Source organism: Bombus vosnesenskii, unplaced genomic scaffold (genome assembly GCF_011952255.1).
Source record: "Bombus vosnesenskii isolate JDL3184/JDL3185 unplaced genomic scaffold, Bvos_JDL3184-5_v1.1 scf7180000013263, whole genome shotgun sequence".
Taxonomy (NCBI): Eukaryota; Metazoa; Arthropoda; class Insecta; order Hymenoptera; family Apidae; genus Bombus; species Bombus vosnesenskii.
Window position 1 is genome coordinate 8703069 of NW_022882923.1, and position 16414 is coordinate 8719482.

The window sequence follows — 16414 nt, forward strand, 5'->3', positions numbered from 1 at the left end:
TTCTATTATTAATGCTTTTTCTTACAATATCATAAATAGCAGATCATGGTTAAGTAAACGCGATGCTTTACAATATAATATTGTTTTTTTTAATCCAATAATAAGAGCACTGAAAATTGTTCCTGGAGAGAAATATTTTCAATCGCTCCAGTGGCGCAATTGGTTAGCGCACGGTACTTATAAGACAGTAAATCGTGAGCAATGCCGGGGTTGTGAGTTCGAGCCTCACCTGGAGCAGTTTTTTTTTTATTTTTAAATTATCCTTTCATTTATAAATTCATTGCGCATCGTCGATTATTACGATTGTTACGAACATGTTTTCGACAAAATTAAATACATAAGCGTAAGTTTACGAGTAAGTACATCGTATTATAAAGAAAATAAAATTAAAGAGAGTAGATTATTTACAAGTTTTACTTACATTTATTAGTGTGATTTTATTTTATGAAAATCGAGTTGGCAAGTACCACGCGTCTAATTCTGAACAAAGTTTCAAGCCAAATATAAATAATGCGGTGGATGCTAATATGCTTCTAACAAACGAATCGTTTTTTAAAGCATGAACGACACAGGAAAGGGAACAAGTACAGACGTCTTCGAAGTAACCCGAACCCTTATTCAACAAATAATAATCTGCGGCGCTTTGCCTTTCTTCGAGTTTACGTCTTATACTTTCTATAGAAATAATTATTAATTGCTTTAACATTTAACATTGATAAGGACAGTGGATAACAAAATATACTTGCTTCGCGATATACGCCGAGGGCAATGGGGATCGCATTCATCTGGAAATATCGTAAGTTCTTTCTCATCGATAGGATCGTGCCTCAACGGTTCTCCATTCGGTGTTTTAATTTTTTCACGTTCTAATTTTTCAAGTTCTAATTTTTCACGTTCTAATTTTTCAAGTTCTAGTTTTTTACGTTCTAATTTTTCAAGTTCTAGCTTTTCACGTTCTAATTTTTCATGTTCTAGTTTTTCGCGTTCTGCTATTTCACGTTCTGCTCGTTCACGCTCTAGCCTTCCGCGTTCCGAAAGTCTGGCTGCTGAATCTTCTCTTTCTATGTCTTTAATAGGTTCTTTTACAATCACCTTATCCTCTCCTATGTTACGTAATGATCATATCATTCAAATGTGTGTGTTTGCATTTAATTAATACTTTCCTGAAATGTTTTTAATCTAATACATCTTACAACTAAAGATCATAAGTAAGAAACACGATAAGTCACATTTCTCGTCTTTCACAGAATATCATTTTTTTAAGATTCGATATATTGTCGATCAATTCTATATAAGAATTACATTTCCATTTAATTTTGGGACCCTAGTATAAGGAATTAAATTAATATTATTCGTTTCTTCTAAAGCGTTGTGAATGTATGATCTTTGTATTCTTAAAATAATCCATTAGGTTATTTCCTTTCTCAATTATTCCGTATTAAAATAGCTTTTTCTTAGTTACCAAGTGACATAAAAGTTAGAAAATTAATAAGAATGGACTTATCATACTCGTACTGCGTGGTCTTCAATTATGTACCTTTAACAGACCACTGCGTTTCAGATTTTCTTTGGACTTTTGCGATCGAAACTTTCGAAACATCCTCTTTTGTGATGCCTGTTACTATATCTATGACCTTTCCATCTACCTCTCTCTTATAAAGACGACCTACATCACGAGCGTCTTCAAATTCTACGTCTTCTTCCAAATCTGCATCCTTTGAAGGAAAATATTTCTTCGAAAGCCATGGGGCTTCGGTGACTGAAAGCTTCGTCAATTATTTTGGAGCAGTAAGATAAGCAAAAATGTTTTAAACAAAGGGTAACATATATGAATTATACTTGTTTTTTTCAATGTAGCCTTCACCAGGGGACACTGTATCCCGCATGTGGGCATTTAGATTAATTTAAAAAATGGTTTTAAAGACTATAGCAGATAGCCAAAATTTCCATAATCGGACTTTCGATCGAGAAATCGATCTTCTGACAGTTCGCTACCGCGTCATTAATGTTTAACAAATGATTTTCGTGTATTCAATTATCCTATAGCTTCTTTTCTGGTTTGCAACATTCAATGGCCGAACAGGATAGTATCTTTAATGAAAATGTGTTCGACGTCGCCGAAAGGAAATTGCATTGGTGAAGTGAATAGAATATTGGAAGCATCAAGTTTGGTTACTTGCGCGATATCAAGTAATTCGAGTTGTTGTGATAAAGATGTCAAGATAGAGGAGGAAGTAAAAAGTATCATCCAAGAAGAGGGTGATCTATTGCCTTCGAATTATCTCGATAAAAATATTTTTGGCTTGTTAATACCTGCATTGGAAGAAACACTTATCGAAGCATCTGAACAGAACGTTCTTTGGGTATTGATTTAATGTTGAAATTTAAACAGTTCTTATGACTACGCCTACAAGAAATCGATAAATTATCACAGGTCCAGAAATGTCGTTTTAACGGTCTCGATTATATCGCGGAATTTTTATGGAATCGGAATCCACGACGTCCGAAAATATATACACCGCCTTTAAATGTATTTGATATACCGCTATTTAAAGAATATTTACGTTCACAGTAAGCGGAAGAAATTGACATTTATGTGGAAAAATTGATAATTTTATGTATTTTTCATTAATTTTATCTGTAGTCCTAGACCTTATTATCCAAAATCGTGGTTATGGTCTGAGGATGAAGCGGCGTTGCACATACAAAAATATGTTCGCGGTTGGCTTGTGAGAAAACGTGCGAATGTTCAGGAAATGAGGAAATTTTGGAAGGTTGATAATTAAAACAGGAAGGTGGTTCTTCCTGTGTTGTTCTCCATTATTCATTCTAATACTATATTACAATTATATTGATTATTCTATATATTATTTGTAGGATATTGCGGTCAAAAGTCTCTTTGGCAAGGGGGAGATTTATTCTGTACAGTTTCAAAGACTTTTAGGTATGTTTCGTTACAGATTTGTAGTGATAATGATATTAATTGATTTAATTTGCTTGCAGATAACAAACAAAACGATACAAAGCATGAAACAATCGATGAAGATTTTATTCGTTGTGAAAAATACCGGTCGACGATTGGGCACACATATAATCCAATGCGAATATTAAATGAAAAAACACGCACGTTTTAAAGATCATATGGATCATATGGAGGAATTCCAATTAAAAAATGCTTAATCTTTATTATTAAATTACAAGATACAATGCACATATTGAATCATATTCACGATGCATCCTCCTGCTTAATATTGTTGTATAAACTAGGACTTACTGGGTTTCCTAATCCCATTTTTATTTCAACCGTAGGAGTTTCATTTTCTTCGGCAACTCTATAACTTTTAATGCCTAAAGTACTATATACAATTTTTAGTTTTAAATCAGGAGTATCTTTTCCTTGTTTCTCCATTAATATCTTTTTCAAAAGAGGTGGAAAGTCGGTTGTTCGCGGCATGAGTCTTAGCTGCTGTACTTTAGTTTCGTTTGTATATTTTGCCTCTTGATCCTTGGGAATCAACACATAATCTGGTTTATAGGTTGCTCCATCCATCTGTACTAGCGTAGGAGATTTTTGACCTCTGAAAACTTTTTCCACCAATACCATCACTTTCCGTGGGTCCTAAACGATGCGAGTCTACTTTCAATAATCTGTCTATATCGTTACATTGACAAACATAATAATAATAAAAAAAATGTACATGTATATGTTTTGAAGTATCTGGTAAGCCAACAACTTTCAATATCCTCATGTAAGATACTTCAGGATATTTTTGTTGAGCACTTCGTATTACGATTCTACCTACGCCATGGTTCTTCAAATTTCCTAATATTTCCCATAGTGGTTTGCCCTTAAAGGTATGTGTCCGACCAATATATTTTATCACCATGATTGTTTTGACTAATTTCTCCTTCACAGAGATGAGGTTAGGTTTCTGTCTCTGTGCTCCATCGGTCAATGTTACACCACGTAGCGGTAAGTTTAGGAATTATATTCAATTTTATTACCGAAGTTGATGAAATCAATACATGTAAAAAGATTTGTTTTCGCAATTTTTCTTGAATTTTTCAGTGCAGTACGACGTATTATTACAATTTATTTTAAATGTTTGCTTGTTTAATGGAATGAGTCGTAGGAATGTGAAGTAGTATGGAGTAGTATGATAAAGCGTTAAATATGATTACATAGTATTTATTAGAGTTGCGTAACAAAGAAATTGCAAATAAAATGCAGTACTAAACGATCCGAATGTACTTCGAATCACGTTCAACGAAAAGAATGAATATTATTACATCTGACGCAAGATTATTAATCAATACAAAAGAATAATTAGAATTAATTTACTTAACGATCTACACATTCTTATAATACATTATAAATATTATATATCGTAAAATCCTCGAATCTCTGTGTTATAATCGATGAACAACGATGTCGTATTATTATTGGGACCTAGAGCGTAAATGAAAATGAAATAAAACGAAAATCGAATTAAGCAATATAAATAATCATAGCGTCGAGGTAGCGAATGATTTCTATCGTGATGCGTTAATAACGATTGATAATTTGTTGAATCCAATCGAGATAATAGGAAACCCGAGCATATACTCCAGGAACGCCAGGTTGTCCACAGCCAATTCCCCACGACACGATCCCTGCCAATTGCCAACGACCATTCCGTTCGCAAACCATTGGTCCACCACCATCACCTTTGCAAGCATCTTTTCCTTCTTCTCCACCAGCGCAAATAAATCCAGAATGCAAGTTAAAACTTGGACCTAATCTGGTTCGTCGCATTTGCTGTTCGCAGACCGGGTTGCTCACCACAGGCACGTCGACTTCTTTCAAGATATTTTGGTATTTTCCGAAATCGCCAAAAGCGTCTTTGCCCCAACCGGTTGTCCAGCATCTGTTTCATGGCGATAATTTAGTGAAAAGAAATCGTAGAGATGCATTTGAGAAAGGGAGAAATTATAATACAGTGGCCGGTTGTAAATAGAGATATTTCTGAATTTGTAAATTCAACTAATTGTACTAATTGTCGAAGGTTTTGTACCTATCTTTCTTTATAGTATAAAATAAGATACGTTTCTTGTACTCCGAAGCACCACGAGCGTAGAACAGATTTTCAATTTTTATTTCGTAATTACAGCTAGCGTTTGATTAAATGAACTCCCAAATATCCGCGATCTTGATAATTACTAACCGAATGAAGTTGAATTTTTACTTATTTTATACCTAATTAATAAATTATCGCTAGCTAAGGCACCTACCTGCTTCTGGTGAAATCGTCACGTTTGTCCGGCAAACAAGCAGGACTAATGTGTGGATTCTTCTGAAAATCTACATCGTGATCGATCCTTAGTATCGCGATGTCATTGTAAAGAGTACCAGCATAGAATTCGGGATGTACGTGGACATTGGCAACATCACGTTCTATGTAAGGATAGAATTCAACGTCGTGGTTTACGTCCCATTCTCCTAGTCGAACGCGAAGATCTCGTGCTACATAGGTTTTTACGCAATGCGCTGCTGTGAGAATGTGTCGAGGAGAAACGAGAGTACCACCACATACGTACACGCTTTCCGTTGGATCTTTTTTGAGTATTGCCACTTGCCAAGGATATTCACCTATCGAAACGGATTAAATTCCATTATTGGTTTCGCGCGACAAACGAAGAAACGTGGAGTCAAACAGCGTAAAAATCGGCAAATCGACAGAAACGGAGTTAGCATGCTTTTTTCATGCCATTCTCGAATGTGGAAGGATCGAAAGAGCAACGAAAGGGACGTTAGTTTCTCACCGAATTCAGAGTCACCATCGACGTAAGAGGGTGTCTTGATTCTTCCATTTATTCCCTGAGTATATCTGACTCCACATTGACCTGGTCGTGGCTTCCTCGACGGTTGTCTTTGTGAACAACAAACGTAGCCAGGGCCGCAAGCTCGAGAGGAACCGATGTTTAGATATTGTCTCTGTCGAGAAATCATGATTTTCGTTTGAAAATATCCGATCTCCGCCACACCAATTGAGAGTCAACCCATTGGTATACTAACTTTTTCTCCATCAAAGTTACTATTTTTCGACGATCTTTCCTTAAGTCTACGGTACTCACTTAGGTTTTCGTTCATTGTGAAATGCCGAACATTAGAAAGAACGACGATTAACAATCAACGTGCATTGTGCGTGTAATGGGTTACTCACAATTCAATTGTACTTATTAAGGTGGCAATTGTACGTACACAGTACGCACAGTTCTTTCTCCATCGTTATTAGCATTCGACTGCGATCAGTACACGCCGATACTTACCTCCGTTATATCTTCTGGTAATTGGAAATCGCGCGTTGATTCTACGTCACGCTTTCTTCTGTTCGGAAACGAAACTTTCCCAGCGGTTCTTTCTTTCGGAACCGTTCGTCCATTCGCATCAACAGCGTCCGTTTTACCATTGCTACGCGCGTTACTACGATAATAGTCGTCGTAATCGTAATCGTAATCGTCATCGCCGTCTCGATAGTAATCGGAATATTCGTGGCTATAGTGAGGTTCATGGTGACCCGCGTAATGATGGGGAGGATAGTGAGGTTTTACGTAATACGGTTTCTCGTGAAGCTCGATAGGCTTGGAAGGATAGTAATGCGGCGCATAGTTGGGCCCGTAATTTTCGAACAGCGTTTGCTTCTTGTGAGAGAGCAGATGACCGAGTTTCTGCACGATATTTCGATTAGGCGTTACGTGAAAATTTACAAACGGTTTTACCACTTTCTCGCCGTACTCGTCTTTGGTGAATTGTACAGCTAGCAGAGGATTCACGGAAACCAGGCCTAAATTTATGCCTTGATCGGCGGAACCGTACCCTGCGTACGGATTTACCAGGACATTACCACCGTAAGGATTAATCGGGTACGGGCCACCGGTTTGCGGCAGACCAAAACTGATCCCCCAGGTCGGCTTGAGGTTTAATTTCGAAGAGTCCAGATCGCTAGCATCGAGTCTCTGCAACCAGAGAGTCGAACAGACTGTATGCGAATAGAGACCGAGTTTCCGTATTTTCATATTTCTAATATTTTTGATAGTTGATTTCGTTCGAAATTGCGACGATCAAAACTCGGGATCTGTTCTATTCGAAACGAAACGAAACGACGACGACAATACGTACGATTATAACGCGACTATTTCTATGACACTGTTTTTCATAACTATAAATCCACCTTCAAATTTTCAAGATAACACTCGACAAGATCTGATTAGTATCTGAATCGTTAACGCGCTTATAGACACTAAGACTCATTAATTTGATAAAAACCGAAATTGTTTATAAATTTTAGGTGGTTTTTATGGCCTATGAGTTGCAGTGTACTTAGGATCTAGAAAAAATAACGAGATTCGAGAACACCCTTACCCCTTCTCCGCTCGACTTCTTTCTGCCTTCGATGCTTTCGTCACTAGGTGCCTCCCTCTTGTTCCTTGCGTTCTCCTGCGCCTGCTTTGGTTGTTCCTCTTCGGCAGAAATTTGGTGGAAAGCGTTCGAATCGACTTCACCATTCTTCGCTATTTGCACGATCGCAGATGTTTCGTTCGCGTTCTTTTCTGCCGTTGCTGTTGCCTCAGCTTCGATATTCTTGTTCAAATTACGGGGATCAATGGGTAGGAACAAGTCGTCCTTACGTCCTGCGTGCTCGCTCGGACATTGGTCGTACGGAACACAAACGCAGTCTCCAGAATATCCCGCGGAGAAGTCATTTCTAAAGTCATTACCGTTACTATTTCCATAATTGAAGCTGTTAGTTGATCCAGCAGCGATATAATCGTTAGAGGAGGAATGAACGGCGTTGGAAGAAACGTAATTGGTCGCAGTGAAGTATTTGCCAGGCTTGTAGCCTTCTGCTTTGCCGTAGGTGAAATCTCGCGTTGGTTTTTCATAGATGGGATACTTGTCCGCGTAGCTGCTCGCCGACGAAGAACCGAATACATTTGCATCGTTGCTCGATCCTTTCACTTTGAATGCCTTTTTATAGTCGTCCAGATCTTGGAAACTACCACCAAGAACTCCAGAGTTAGGAATATCGTAAGTTGTTCCTATATTTCCATAACTGGACCCGTAACTGAGAGATGCGGCACCTTGGCTAATCGGATTCGCGCCAAATGTCGGTCCACCAGCTATTGTTGCGCCAGCGGCGCCATCAGAGTGGTGGTAATGATGGTGGACGTGTTGTTGAACCGCGTCAGAACCGATAGATGGTCTCAACGCTATTTGTTTCTTGTCGATGAACTGACCGTTGCTCTCGAAGTCGAAACCTTCGTTCAGTGATCCTGCTTCGTAGACCGGTTTCGAGGAGAATGACGAAAGGCCGGGTTTTTTGAACGCAGGATAAGAACCAATTAGACTGGGCGAAGGTCCGAATGATGGGGGATGTGGAGCCCCGCCGACTCCGTAGATCACTTCCGGTGGCGGTCCAGAGGAAACGAAACTGGACGACGGTGGTGGTCCTGGTCTCGTTGCTGGACTGTATGGTCGTTTTACTGGAATGGCTGGTAGAGGTCTTCCAACGGGTTTGATGGTCACGGGTTGGGCGTAGATTATATCTTGAGGATATATTCCGCGATGAGGGGAATAATACGGGCGACGTCCCTCGACGTTTTCACACTGCGAGATATTAGAATTTTACTTATCCATTCTGTACTTTTTATCGAAGAGAACGTCTCGTGAAGGAAAATAGATCGCAAGTGACTTTCTTTTCGCGATTTTTGTATTTCTTTTTTGCTTTAGATATACGCGATAAAGTAACTAAAAGATATTGAATCGATCGTTCTACTTTGCACTCACGTTCATTAAGCCGAGAGAACACAACTTGTCCCTGATGTACGTTCGAGCGATCGTCTCATTTCCCAATTGAAGGGCGTTCTTCACCTCTGGGTCTGCGTACAGTTGATCGAAACCTTCGATATTGCGACCCTGTCGATTAGAGACAAGAATTTCATCGACCACCGATTCCACCTGTGATAGAAATAATTGGTTCGTTACTTGAAACAATTAAGAAACTCTGGCTGTATTAACAAAATTTTAAATTAACAAAATTTCGCTGCAAGTAAGATTCGTTACGATGGTGTTAATTTTGCTATTTACCGATCGCTGCTCGGTAGGTGGATCGATGATTTCTATATTTCCGTTTGCATCTAAGATAGCTCTTTTATCTTGAGTCTGTCCTGTGCCTTGATTCTTGGATTCACTGGTCGATATCGCGTCTTCCGTTTGCCATGACCATTCAGGGTTGTTCACTGGTACTTGCGTTGCAAAAGCATGCACCACTATCCCGAGTAACCAAACGAACCGCAGCATCATTCTGAGGGAGGAAATCGATGGAAAATCACTATCGATTCACGTTCAAGCGCAATTGCGGAGAGTGTTTGAATCGAAGAATCGCTTCGCGTCGAAAGTGTACTTTGTCTATCCCTAATTTGTTTCAGTTTGTGAGAAGAATCGTTTCTTTTTATTATTACTTATTAATAATAAAACTATCATCAACACTGTAAGCTTTATTTCTTTAAGTCTGCCAAAAAAAATTGTTCTTCGATGATTACACACTTTTTGAGCTGATTCTGTAAGAAAGATCTGATGCGCCAAAACTTGAGAGCAATTTTGTCGCTCGTAACGCAAAACGCGAAAGGGTTAATTTAATATCGATCGATGTTAAAGTCGCGTCTAGTCACTTACCTCGAGTTTCTAGGAAAAAGTATTCGGGCTTGTTGATCGCGATAATTAGACGGCGATTCAAATAGAAGAAAGTGCCACGGAAAGAGCGAGATGCCGGTGAGTCGTACGAAGGACTCAAACAATAGTGACGGTCGACCGACAAACCGACCAACGAAAGCGAGAGGATGTTGGGAGAAAGTCGCTAAACTGGTCTTTGCGCGATACTCTTATACATCTATATTAGCATGTGTCTTTCAAGTGGGCGCTCTTTCGAAAATTTCGACCGCGGTGAAAGTTGTTACGTAATACTTGCTCGATGTAAACAATTTGCTTCTCGTCCGTCGAATATCGAATAGAATGTCGAAAAAATTGATGGAGAAGTCGAGAGTATCATTAAGTTGGATGAAAGTGCATTGAATTTTATAGAACTCGGGTATAAGAGAAAATGAAAGAAATAGAGAAAGTGGAGGCTATAAAAATTTGAAGAAACAAGAAAAGAAGAAACCGGTTTAAACTTCTTACCTTAGACGTTATCGTGTTTGTTGCGATTTAAACTTATTGTCACTAATCGAAGATCTTTGTAACCGGTAGTCCGACAGGGAATGTCTGCGATGCGTCGAGTTTTGCTCTCTAACCAAACGCTTTCTCCATGAACGAGGTTACTCTGCGCGTTCACCGATGCCATTCGTATCTTATATAGACGTCCCTTTCGGAGATGCTGAGACCCAAGTAAAAGAAGTTACGGTGGGGTATGCTTGTGACTCATAGCAGCCGGACATCCGTTTCGGATAGGTTCCTCGAATTATATCGTACTCTTGCAGCCAACGCTCGAACGAAATTCGCGCCACACGGTACGACGGTAGTCATAGAACGTTTGTTCTCTTACTGTTCAATTTTCTAGTTATAATTACGTTCTAAATGGATCTTCTATTAAAGGAAATATCGATGAATAGAAATCGGAATCGCGTATTCCGTGATATTCCCTGCTTGTAATTTTTTTGATATTATACGGGCATGATCCTGTGGGAATGACGTCGATATATCTGGAATCTGCGTCGATGAGAATTGAATCGATAATGAAGGAAAAGAATAACGATAGGATGCGTAGATGCAAATTTATCGATCGATCGGGGTCGAGACACGGATGACGCGAGGTAGGCAGCATAGTTGCGTACAAATCTACGCAAGCACATTGAGTAACTTGGGATTTTCGTTAATAGACTTGCGTAACGTTGACCACCGCGCCTTCTCCTTTAAAAACAAACCGACCTTACAGCTAAGCATCGTTCTATTCGGTTAATTATCCAGATATAGCAAACAATTTTTTGATGCTTGAAAAACGAATTAAACCGTGATTTTAGTGATTTTAGTGACTTTAGTTAATCGTCGAAGGAAGACGATAAATGATTGCGCTCACACCGTTACGACGTCGAATGGTTCTACCATCAAATGACAGAATTTGATTCGAGTTTTAGTTTATAAACCCAACGCGTATTACGATTTGGTGAAAAAGCACGGAATACGTTGCGGTTATAAGAAAGTCGATGGTTTCTCTCCTATTCCGCGACGATGGGAAAGTAAACGAACCATTGGTCCAGCTGCACAGCGTTCCACGTTTTGATGCTTCGACTTTTTAATACGTCTGTGATGCTAAAATTTTTCAAGCCCATAGTTACGTTCGTACGCCTCCACAACGACCATTTTCGTAGCAGGTTGTTCCATATCGCTCTTTCGAGATCCGGGAGAAAGCGTTCCTTGCTTTACCCAAGTCCCGTCATCGATTTGACAAACGTCGAAAAAGATTGCTCGCCATTGTTTCGTTAGAATTTTCCTCTTTTCAACGATAGGTAAAGTCAAAGCCAGATTCGTTTGCGAGCAACGGTGAAATGTCGAGCACGGATACGGCACTGTGCAGCATCGAGCTGTGTTCGGTTACGCAATCCGGATTTTCCACCCTCTGTCGTAACCCTCTGGGTTTTACGCGTGCCGTCGGCTGCAGTGAAATCGCCGTTGAATTATGTTCTCTGCGAAAGTTTCTGGGAAAACCAACGAATCGAGGGAACGTTTCCAATTATCGTAACTTATTTACACCGAGAGCAACCGGTAATAAGCGAGTAAAGATTACGAATTATGGATTACGCATGACGGTCAGAGCGTATTGTCATTCCTTGTGCATCGTCTTCGTGTCGCGATGGAAAGAGTTTCGTTGACGCAGTGAAAGCGGCTTCTATTTTCACTTTCGATTTCGATTCACGTTTAAGGAAGCGAAAAGGAAGGGTACAGATACTCGGACAAAGTTTCGATTTTATGAACTGATGTATATTTGAAACGAATTAACGTTACGTGATTCGAGCGAATTTATCGATGCACGATACATGGAGAGGAGATGACTGGTGAGAAGGGAAGCCGTTTTCTGCATGTTGGTACGTTAGGGGATGCGTTACCGCCTGAATCCCAGAACGAACGATGATTCACGATTCACGACGTCAGTAGATAATGCGATATCCGTGCTGTTCGATCGAGTAAGTGGATGGTGCTGCTGCTAGTTCGAGTGGCGCCAGCGCTGGCAACGCGTAAGCGTACGCGGACACCTGGAAAGAAATCAAAGTTATCTTGAGCGTGTGATAGATACTCGAAACGAACGGCTTGTTAGCTGCTCGGTCGAACACCGGAGTCTTACAGACCTGTAGAGGCGAGAGAATGGGGGCCGCAGCTACGGAGGTCGCTAGAGGTGCTACCAGATGCGATAGTTTCGTTGTCGAGGCTGGTGTTTTTATCTCGGTTATCGTGGTGAGAGCCTTTGCAGATGCGGGAGATCTCGCTGTAGCCAATGCCGAAGGTGACGAAGCTAGAGCCGGTGCTAGAGCCGGTGCTGGAGCCGGTGTAGGGGTTGGTAGGGGGATGGAGTCGGCGGAAGTTTCCTGTTTGGCCGTCGATGGAGATGTTGGAGCGGCGTTAGCCGCGGCGACCGCGACAACTAGAATAATCTATAAAGACCGGCAGATGATTCTTTTCCGATAGACTAACGCAGTTACGATTCGGTCGGTTTTTTTTTTTTTTTTTTTTTTTTTTTAGAAAATATTAATATCACGAAGCTCGGAAAGCTTTACTCACGAATTTAAACATGACGAGTCCGAGCTTTCTGTACACACGCTTCGAGATGCTGCTTTATTTCTGGTCGAGGATCGACTCGAACCTCTCGTACTTATAGAGATCTTGGAGGTGCTGTAAAAAGGAAACCCGTCCCTGTCCGCGAGTAGGGAACGCAAGTCCCTACGCATCTTTGCATTCCGCTACGACTTTAGGGGCGGGACTTATTCTGTAACGTGGCTTCACCTTGAACCTGCATGAAAAATCTTAGGGAACGTTCTTTTCCCCTACTAGCTCGATACCCGGTGGTTCACCGAATAAGCAAAACTATCTTCTCGCATATTTTCGAACAGAATTTCAAAAATATATCGAAATGAAATCCATCGAAATCGAAACACAGTCGTCGAAATGACGTAAAACTTTTTGTTACGATACTTAATTTATGTATATAGATTGGCACGTTAAAATCGAACGGTGACGTGCTCGCGTATCGTCTAATTTTGCACCAAAGAAATCTTCCACAAAGAGCGATGAAGGAAGAATAACATTGTCAAGGAATAATAGTCGGAACGCAAGCTCGGGGATAATGAATATCGTCATGTTTATATCACAGCGAGCACACCAGTTGTATATCGGATTGGTTGACACAAGCGGGCGAAAGCCCCTGTGATGTAATACATGGTCGTCGAGATGCCATGAAAATTCTCTTCCACTATTATCCGTTTGATAATACAAATCGATGCATTGAATTTGTTGCTTCTATATCAGGTTTGTTAATTAAACAGCGTTGTTTTTAACAAACAGGATAACAAGGTAACAAGATGTGTTCTTTTAATCGTTTTATCGAAGTTCTTGGAGACGAGGGACAATACAGATATAAATTTTCACGTAAAACATTGTAACGATCGCCTTAGGCGAAGAAGGGATAAGGGCGTGCCCGTTTGGACGACAAAAATCGAGTTTGCGATTGTAACCGGTTCGCAGGTCGATCTGGGTACTTTGCTCGTCCTTAAACTCGAGGCCAAGCGAATTTCCTACCGAGGAAATTTTTCACATATCGACGACACTCCGTTCCTCCTATACTTTCCGTTTCATCGTTCGAATTCACTCAAATTCTTCGCTTGTTCTGAAATCTTTGTCAAATTGCAAAATAAATTTGTCGATTGCAACGATTTTTAAATCCAATGTTGAACTCGTAGAATAGATCGTGGAAATTGGATCGTGGTTAAACGCGACGAAAAGAACAGTTTCGCGAAAGTAGCTGCATAAAACATAGAAGAATACGAGCTACCAGTAGGAACTAGGAGACGAGTCATTCGACGAAACAGCGATAAAGGAAAGAAAGAGACACGAGCGTTTAAATTGAAAATTAGCAAAAATTTATTGACGATAATTAGCCGACAGCGTGGATCTTCGAGTCATGTCCGATGCCGGATGGAACGATCTCGTTATCGACGTGATCGGAGAGAACACGGTCGACTAGAGCGGCTGGAGATGTGGACCCGTCGTTTGATCGTGGTACAGCGTGGTTCAGTATGCGGCGACGACCGGAGCGTGAGCGAGGACGGTTGCGGCTGGTGCAGCAGCGACGATGGGTGCGGCGGTCTTGACGACGGCGGCGGTGGCCACGGGAGCAGCGTAGTAAGGAGATGCGGCGACTACCGGGCTCTTGACGGACACTTTGTAGGTGTTGGCGTAGCTGGTGGCGACAGGCACTGTGTGGGCGACAGCGAGTGGTGCGGCGGCGACGAGCGGCGCAGGATGAATCGCTGGTGCAGCCAGGAAACCTGGTGCAGGTTCCGGTGCTGGAGCGGCCAAGGCACAGGCGAAGAGAGCGAAAAGAGCGACGAATTTGTACATGGTTGCGAAGGTAGTTGCGTCGTTGCTCGATCAAGAGACTCGGAGAAGCTTCGTGCTGTAACAGCTGAGATCGCTGAGAGCAGAATGATGCTTGACAAGTCGAGTTGCTGCCCTTTTATTCCTCCAAGTTGACCTCTCCCACCAAGAACGGGTGTTTCGATCATGCACTTGCACACAATACCCACTCCAGCCGATTCGACTAGTCCTGAACGAGATTATCCTACCACTCTTCCCACTACCTTCGTTACTATAGACATATTCAGGGTCCTTTCGTTTCGGCTCGCACTCCATGTGGGGAGAACACTGTCAAGGACCGAGGATCCTGATCTGGATCCGCGTGCAACGTACTCGAAAGACCCCGTACTTTTTTCGCGTTTTCGTTATCGACGAATACCATCGTCTACCCTATGCCGATCGACGCCTTCTCTTCCTTATCGTTTGCTCGATGAGCGTATCGTATGCACCTATGTCCAAGTTCGAATCGAACAGATTCGAACGAGTTCACCCTGTACGAAAAGCAGTGACTGTATCGGCCGATTATAGGATCCATCGTCCATATCTATAACGAGCAAACACCCCTCGTATTTCGAGATAATTTCAGTTAGTTAACCGACCGTTCGCTAATTAATATACGCGAATCCCATCCCGTAATCCGGTCTCTATTTCCACGCTAACGTAACCCACTTGTGCCGATCGAAGTTAACGCCGGTGCCGATTACGTTATACAGGCGTGTTTACTTCGAACAGCAATGCGATTACGTAACAATTGGTAAGCCGTGTTTTAACGCCCACTCCGCTGGCTACCGAAACGCGTCGCGACGCAGGCCTACGTGCGTCGGAGTCGTTTAGAAGGTCTCTTACACCAGGCTAGAGACAAAAGAAGCGGGGATGTGACACCGTTTGCGAAACCGACGACGATCAACTCGATTCCACAAAATCCATGCATGTGTTCTCGTAATTCGCCTGGCGTTTGCTTCTTCCCGGAACCAGTTCACCTCATCTAAATCTTTCCTTCCTTTTCCTCTCTTTTTCTCTCTCTCTCTCTCTTTCTCTCTCTCCCTCCCTCTCCTTCGCTCTCATCAATCTTTCTCATTTGTCAACGACTGTCCGCCGACCGCGTATTTCGTAGCAAGGTCGCGTTTCGTAAACGTCTCTTTACTCTGGTGAACGCCATCCGACAAAGTTCGTCCTCCACGAGCTTACGCTTTTTTTCATCTTTGATACTTGTTTCGACCTTCGCCGACGACGCTCGTCCATTAGGTTTTGGTTGGCGTAGAGAACGGGTCGATCGTCGGAGGTCGAATCGGTATAAGAAATGGTCCGATACGAGATCGCCGATAGCCGTGAGCCTAGCAACGCCCAAATCCGGAAGGCCTTGGCCTCCCGACAGATATCGTGCAAAGACTTTCGGATTACGGCACCAGACAGGATTTTCGAGACTCTCGACTGGCGTCGTTAAAAGTTAACCAGTTCTTGCAGATGGGGGATGCTTCGCTATAAAAGTGACCGCCGTCCTCGAGCTTCGAATCACTCGAGGTTTATAGCGATCGCGGATAATGTCGCGTTTCGCGCGAGTATCGTACTTTGGCGACATTGTTTCTTGGTTATCGTTTGATCGAAATAAACCGGTGATCCACCATTGCACCGCTTTTGACGTTTATCGTCGTCTGAAATTGCGATAAGTACGTGTTCGTTACGACTATCGTCTATCGTTCTATATAGATTCTGAAGTTACAGCGTGTTAGGTCAAATCCTGGTCACCTCGACAAA

General features: G+C 41.6%; 6 protein-coding genes and 1 non-coding gene across 9 annotated transcripts; 2 read left to right on the top strand and 5 right to left on the bottom strand.

The window, feature by feature from the left end:
• Positions 1-144: 144 nt before the first annotated feature.
• Trnai-uau lies at positions 145-237 on the top strand. The gene is given in 2 exon segments: positions 145-182; positions 202-237. It is a non-coding gene; the product is annotated as a tRNA-Ile (tRNA).
• A 462-nt stretch (positions 238-699) lies between these two features.
• Positions 700-1894, bottom strand: LOC117234580 (uncharacterized abhydrolase domain-containing protein DDB_G0269086-like). The gene is made up of 3 exons (XM_033495959.1): positions 1840-1894; positions 1538-1759; positions 700-1103 (listed from the first exon to the last, which is right to left on the bottom strand). The coding sequence occupies exons 1-3, from the start codon at positions 1892-1894 to the stop codon at positions 700-702; spliced, it is 681 nt and encodes a 226-aa protein (XP_033351850.1).
• Positions 1578-3128, top strand: LOC117231965. The gene is made up of 4 exons (XM_033491008.1): positions 1578-2363; positions 2435-2571; positions 2645-2774; positions 2878-3128. Exons 1-4 carry the CDS (start codon positions 2097-2099, stop codon positions 3109-3111), a joined length of 768 nt encoding a protein of 255 aa, XP_033346899.1. The 5' UTR covers positions 1578-2096; the 3' UTR covers positions 3112-3128.
• A 37-nt stretch (positions 3129-3165) lies between these two features.
• LOC117231976 lies at positions 3166-3989 on the bottom strand. The gene is made up of 2 exons (XM_033491019.1): positions 3699-3989; positions 3166-3619 (listed from the first exon to the last, which is right to left on the bottom strand). Exons 1-2 carry the CDS (start codon positions 3885-3887, stop codon positions 3227-3229), a joined length of 582 nt encoding a protein of 193 aa, XP_033346910.1. The 5' UTR covers positions 3888-3989; the 3' UTR covers positions 3166-3226.
• A 338-nt stretch (positions 3990-4327) lies between these two features.
• LOC117231939 lies at positions 4328-12272 on the bottom strand. Of its 3 annotated transcripts, XM_033490974.1 has the most exons (8): positions 10217-10558; positions 9128-9344; positions 8828-8998; positions 7403-8647; positions 6310-6996; positions 5803-5974; positions 5272-5629; positions 4328-4907 (listed from the first exon to the last, which is right to left on the bottom strand). In XM_033490974.1, the coding sequence occupies exons 2-8, from the start codon at positions 9341-9343 to the stop codon at positions 4547-4549; spliced, it is 3210 nt and encodes a 1069-aa protein (XP_033346865.1). In that variant the 5' UTR covers position 9344; positions 10217-10558; the 3' UTR covers positions 4328-4546. The 3 variants fall into 3 exon arrangements, with proteins under 3 accessions (XP_033346865.1, XP_033346855.1, XP_033346845.1); XM_033490964.1 differs by lacking the exons at positions 6310-6996; positions 10217-10558 and adding an exon at positions 12139-12272; XM_033490954.1 differs by lacking the exon at positions 6310-6996.
• LOC117231987 (early nodulin-20-like) lies at positions 12147-12869 on the bottom strand. The gene is made up of 3 exons (XM_033491048.1): positions 12809-12869; positions 12379-12681; positions 12147-12285 (listed from the first exon to the last, which is right to left on the bottom strand). The coding sequence occupies exons 1-3, from the start codon at positions 12818-12820 to the stop codon at positions 12181-12183; spliced, it is 420 nt and encodes a 139-aa protein (XP_033346939.1). The 5' UTR covers positions 12821-12869; the 3' UTR covers positions 12147-12180.
• A 1271-nt stretch (positions 12870-14140) lies between these two features.
• On the bottom strand, positions 14141-14850 carry LOC117232883 (cuticle protein 38-like). The gene has a single exon (XM_033492623.1). The coding sequence runs from the start codon at positions 14642-14644 to the stop codon at positions 14315-14317; it is 330 nt and encodes a 109-aa protein (XP_033348514.1). The 5' UTR covers positions 14645-14850; the 3' UTR covers positions 14141-14314.
• Positions 14851-16414: the final 1564 nt, after the last annotated feature.

Coding starts and splice junctions, on each gene's coding strand:
- LOC117231976 (XM_033491019.1), bottom strand. CDS start 3,887: ATGGTGATAAAATATATTGGTCGGACACATACCTTTAAGGGCAAACCA. Junction 3,620..3,698: donor ATACTTCAAAACATATACAT/GTACATTTTTTT, acceptor CGCATCGTTTAG/GACCCACGGAAAGTGATGGT.
- LOC117231939 (XM_033490974.1), bottom strand. CDS start 9,343: ATGATGCTGCGGTTCGTTTGGTTACTCGGGATAGTGGTGCATGCTTTT. Junction 6,997..7,402: donor AGAAGTCGAGCGGAGAAGGG/GTAAGGGTGTTC, acceptor CTCTGGTTGCAG/AGACTCGATGCTAGCGATCT. Junction 4,908..5,271: donor GACGATTTCACCAGAAGCAG/GTAGGTGCCTTA, acceptor GCCATGAAACAG/ATGCTGGACAACCGGTTGGG.
- LOC117234580 (XM_033495959.1), bottom strand. CDS start 1,894: ATGCCCACATGCGGGATACAGTGTCCCCTGGTGAAGGCTACATTGAAA. Junction 1,760..1,839: donor GGCTACATTGAAAAAAACAA/GTATAATTCATA, acceptor CGAAGCTTTCAG/TCACCGAAGCCCCATGGCTT. Junction 1,104..1,537: donor AACGCAGTGGTCTGTTAAAG/GTACATAATTGA, acceptor TACGTAACATAG/GAGAGGATAAGGTGATTGTA.
- LOC117231987 (XM_033491048.1), bottom strand. Junction 12,286..12,378: donor CCATTCTCTCGCCTCTACAG/GTCTGTAAGACT, acceptor ATTTCTTTCCAG/GTGTCCGCGTACGCTTACGC.
- LOC117231965 (XM_033491008.1), top strand. CDS start 2,097: ATGAAAATGTGTTCGACGTCGCCGAAAGGAAATTGCATTGGTGAAGTG. Junction 2,572..2,644: donor AAAGAATATTTACGTTCACA/GTAAGCGGAAGA, acceptor TTTTATCTGTAG/TCCTAGACCTTATTATCCAA. Junction 2,775..2,877: donor AAATGAGGAAATTTTGGAAG/GTTGATAATTAA, acceptor TATTATTTGTAG/GATATTGCGGTCAAAAGTCT.
- LOC117232883 (XM_033492623.1), bottom strand. CDS start 14,644: ATGTACAAATTCGTCGCTCTTTTCGCTCTCTTCGCCTGTGCCTTGGCC.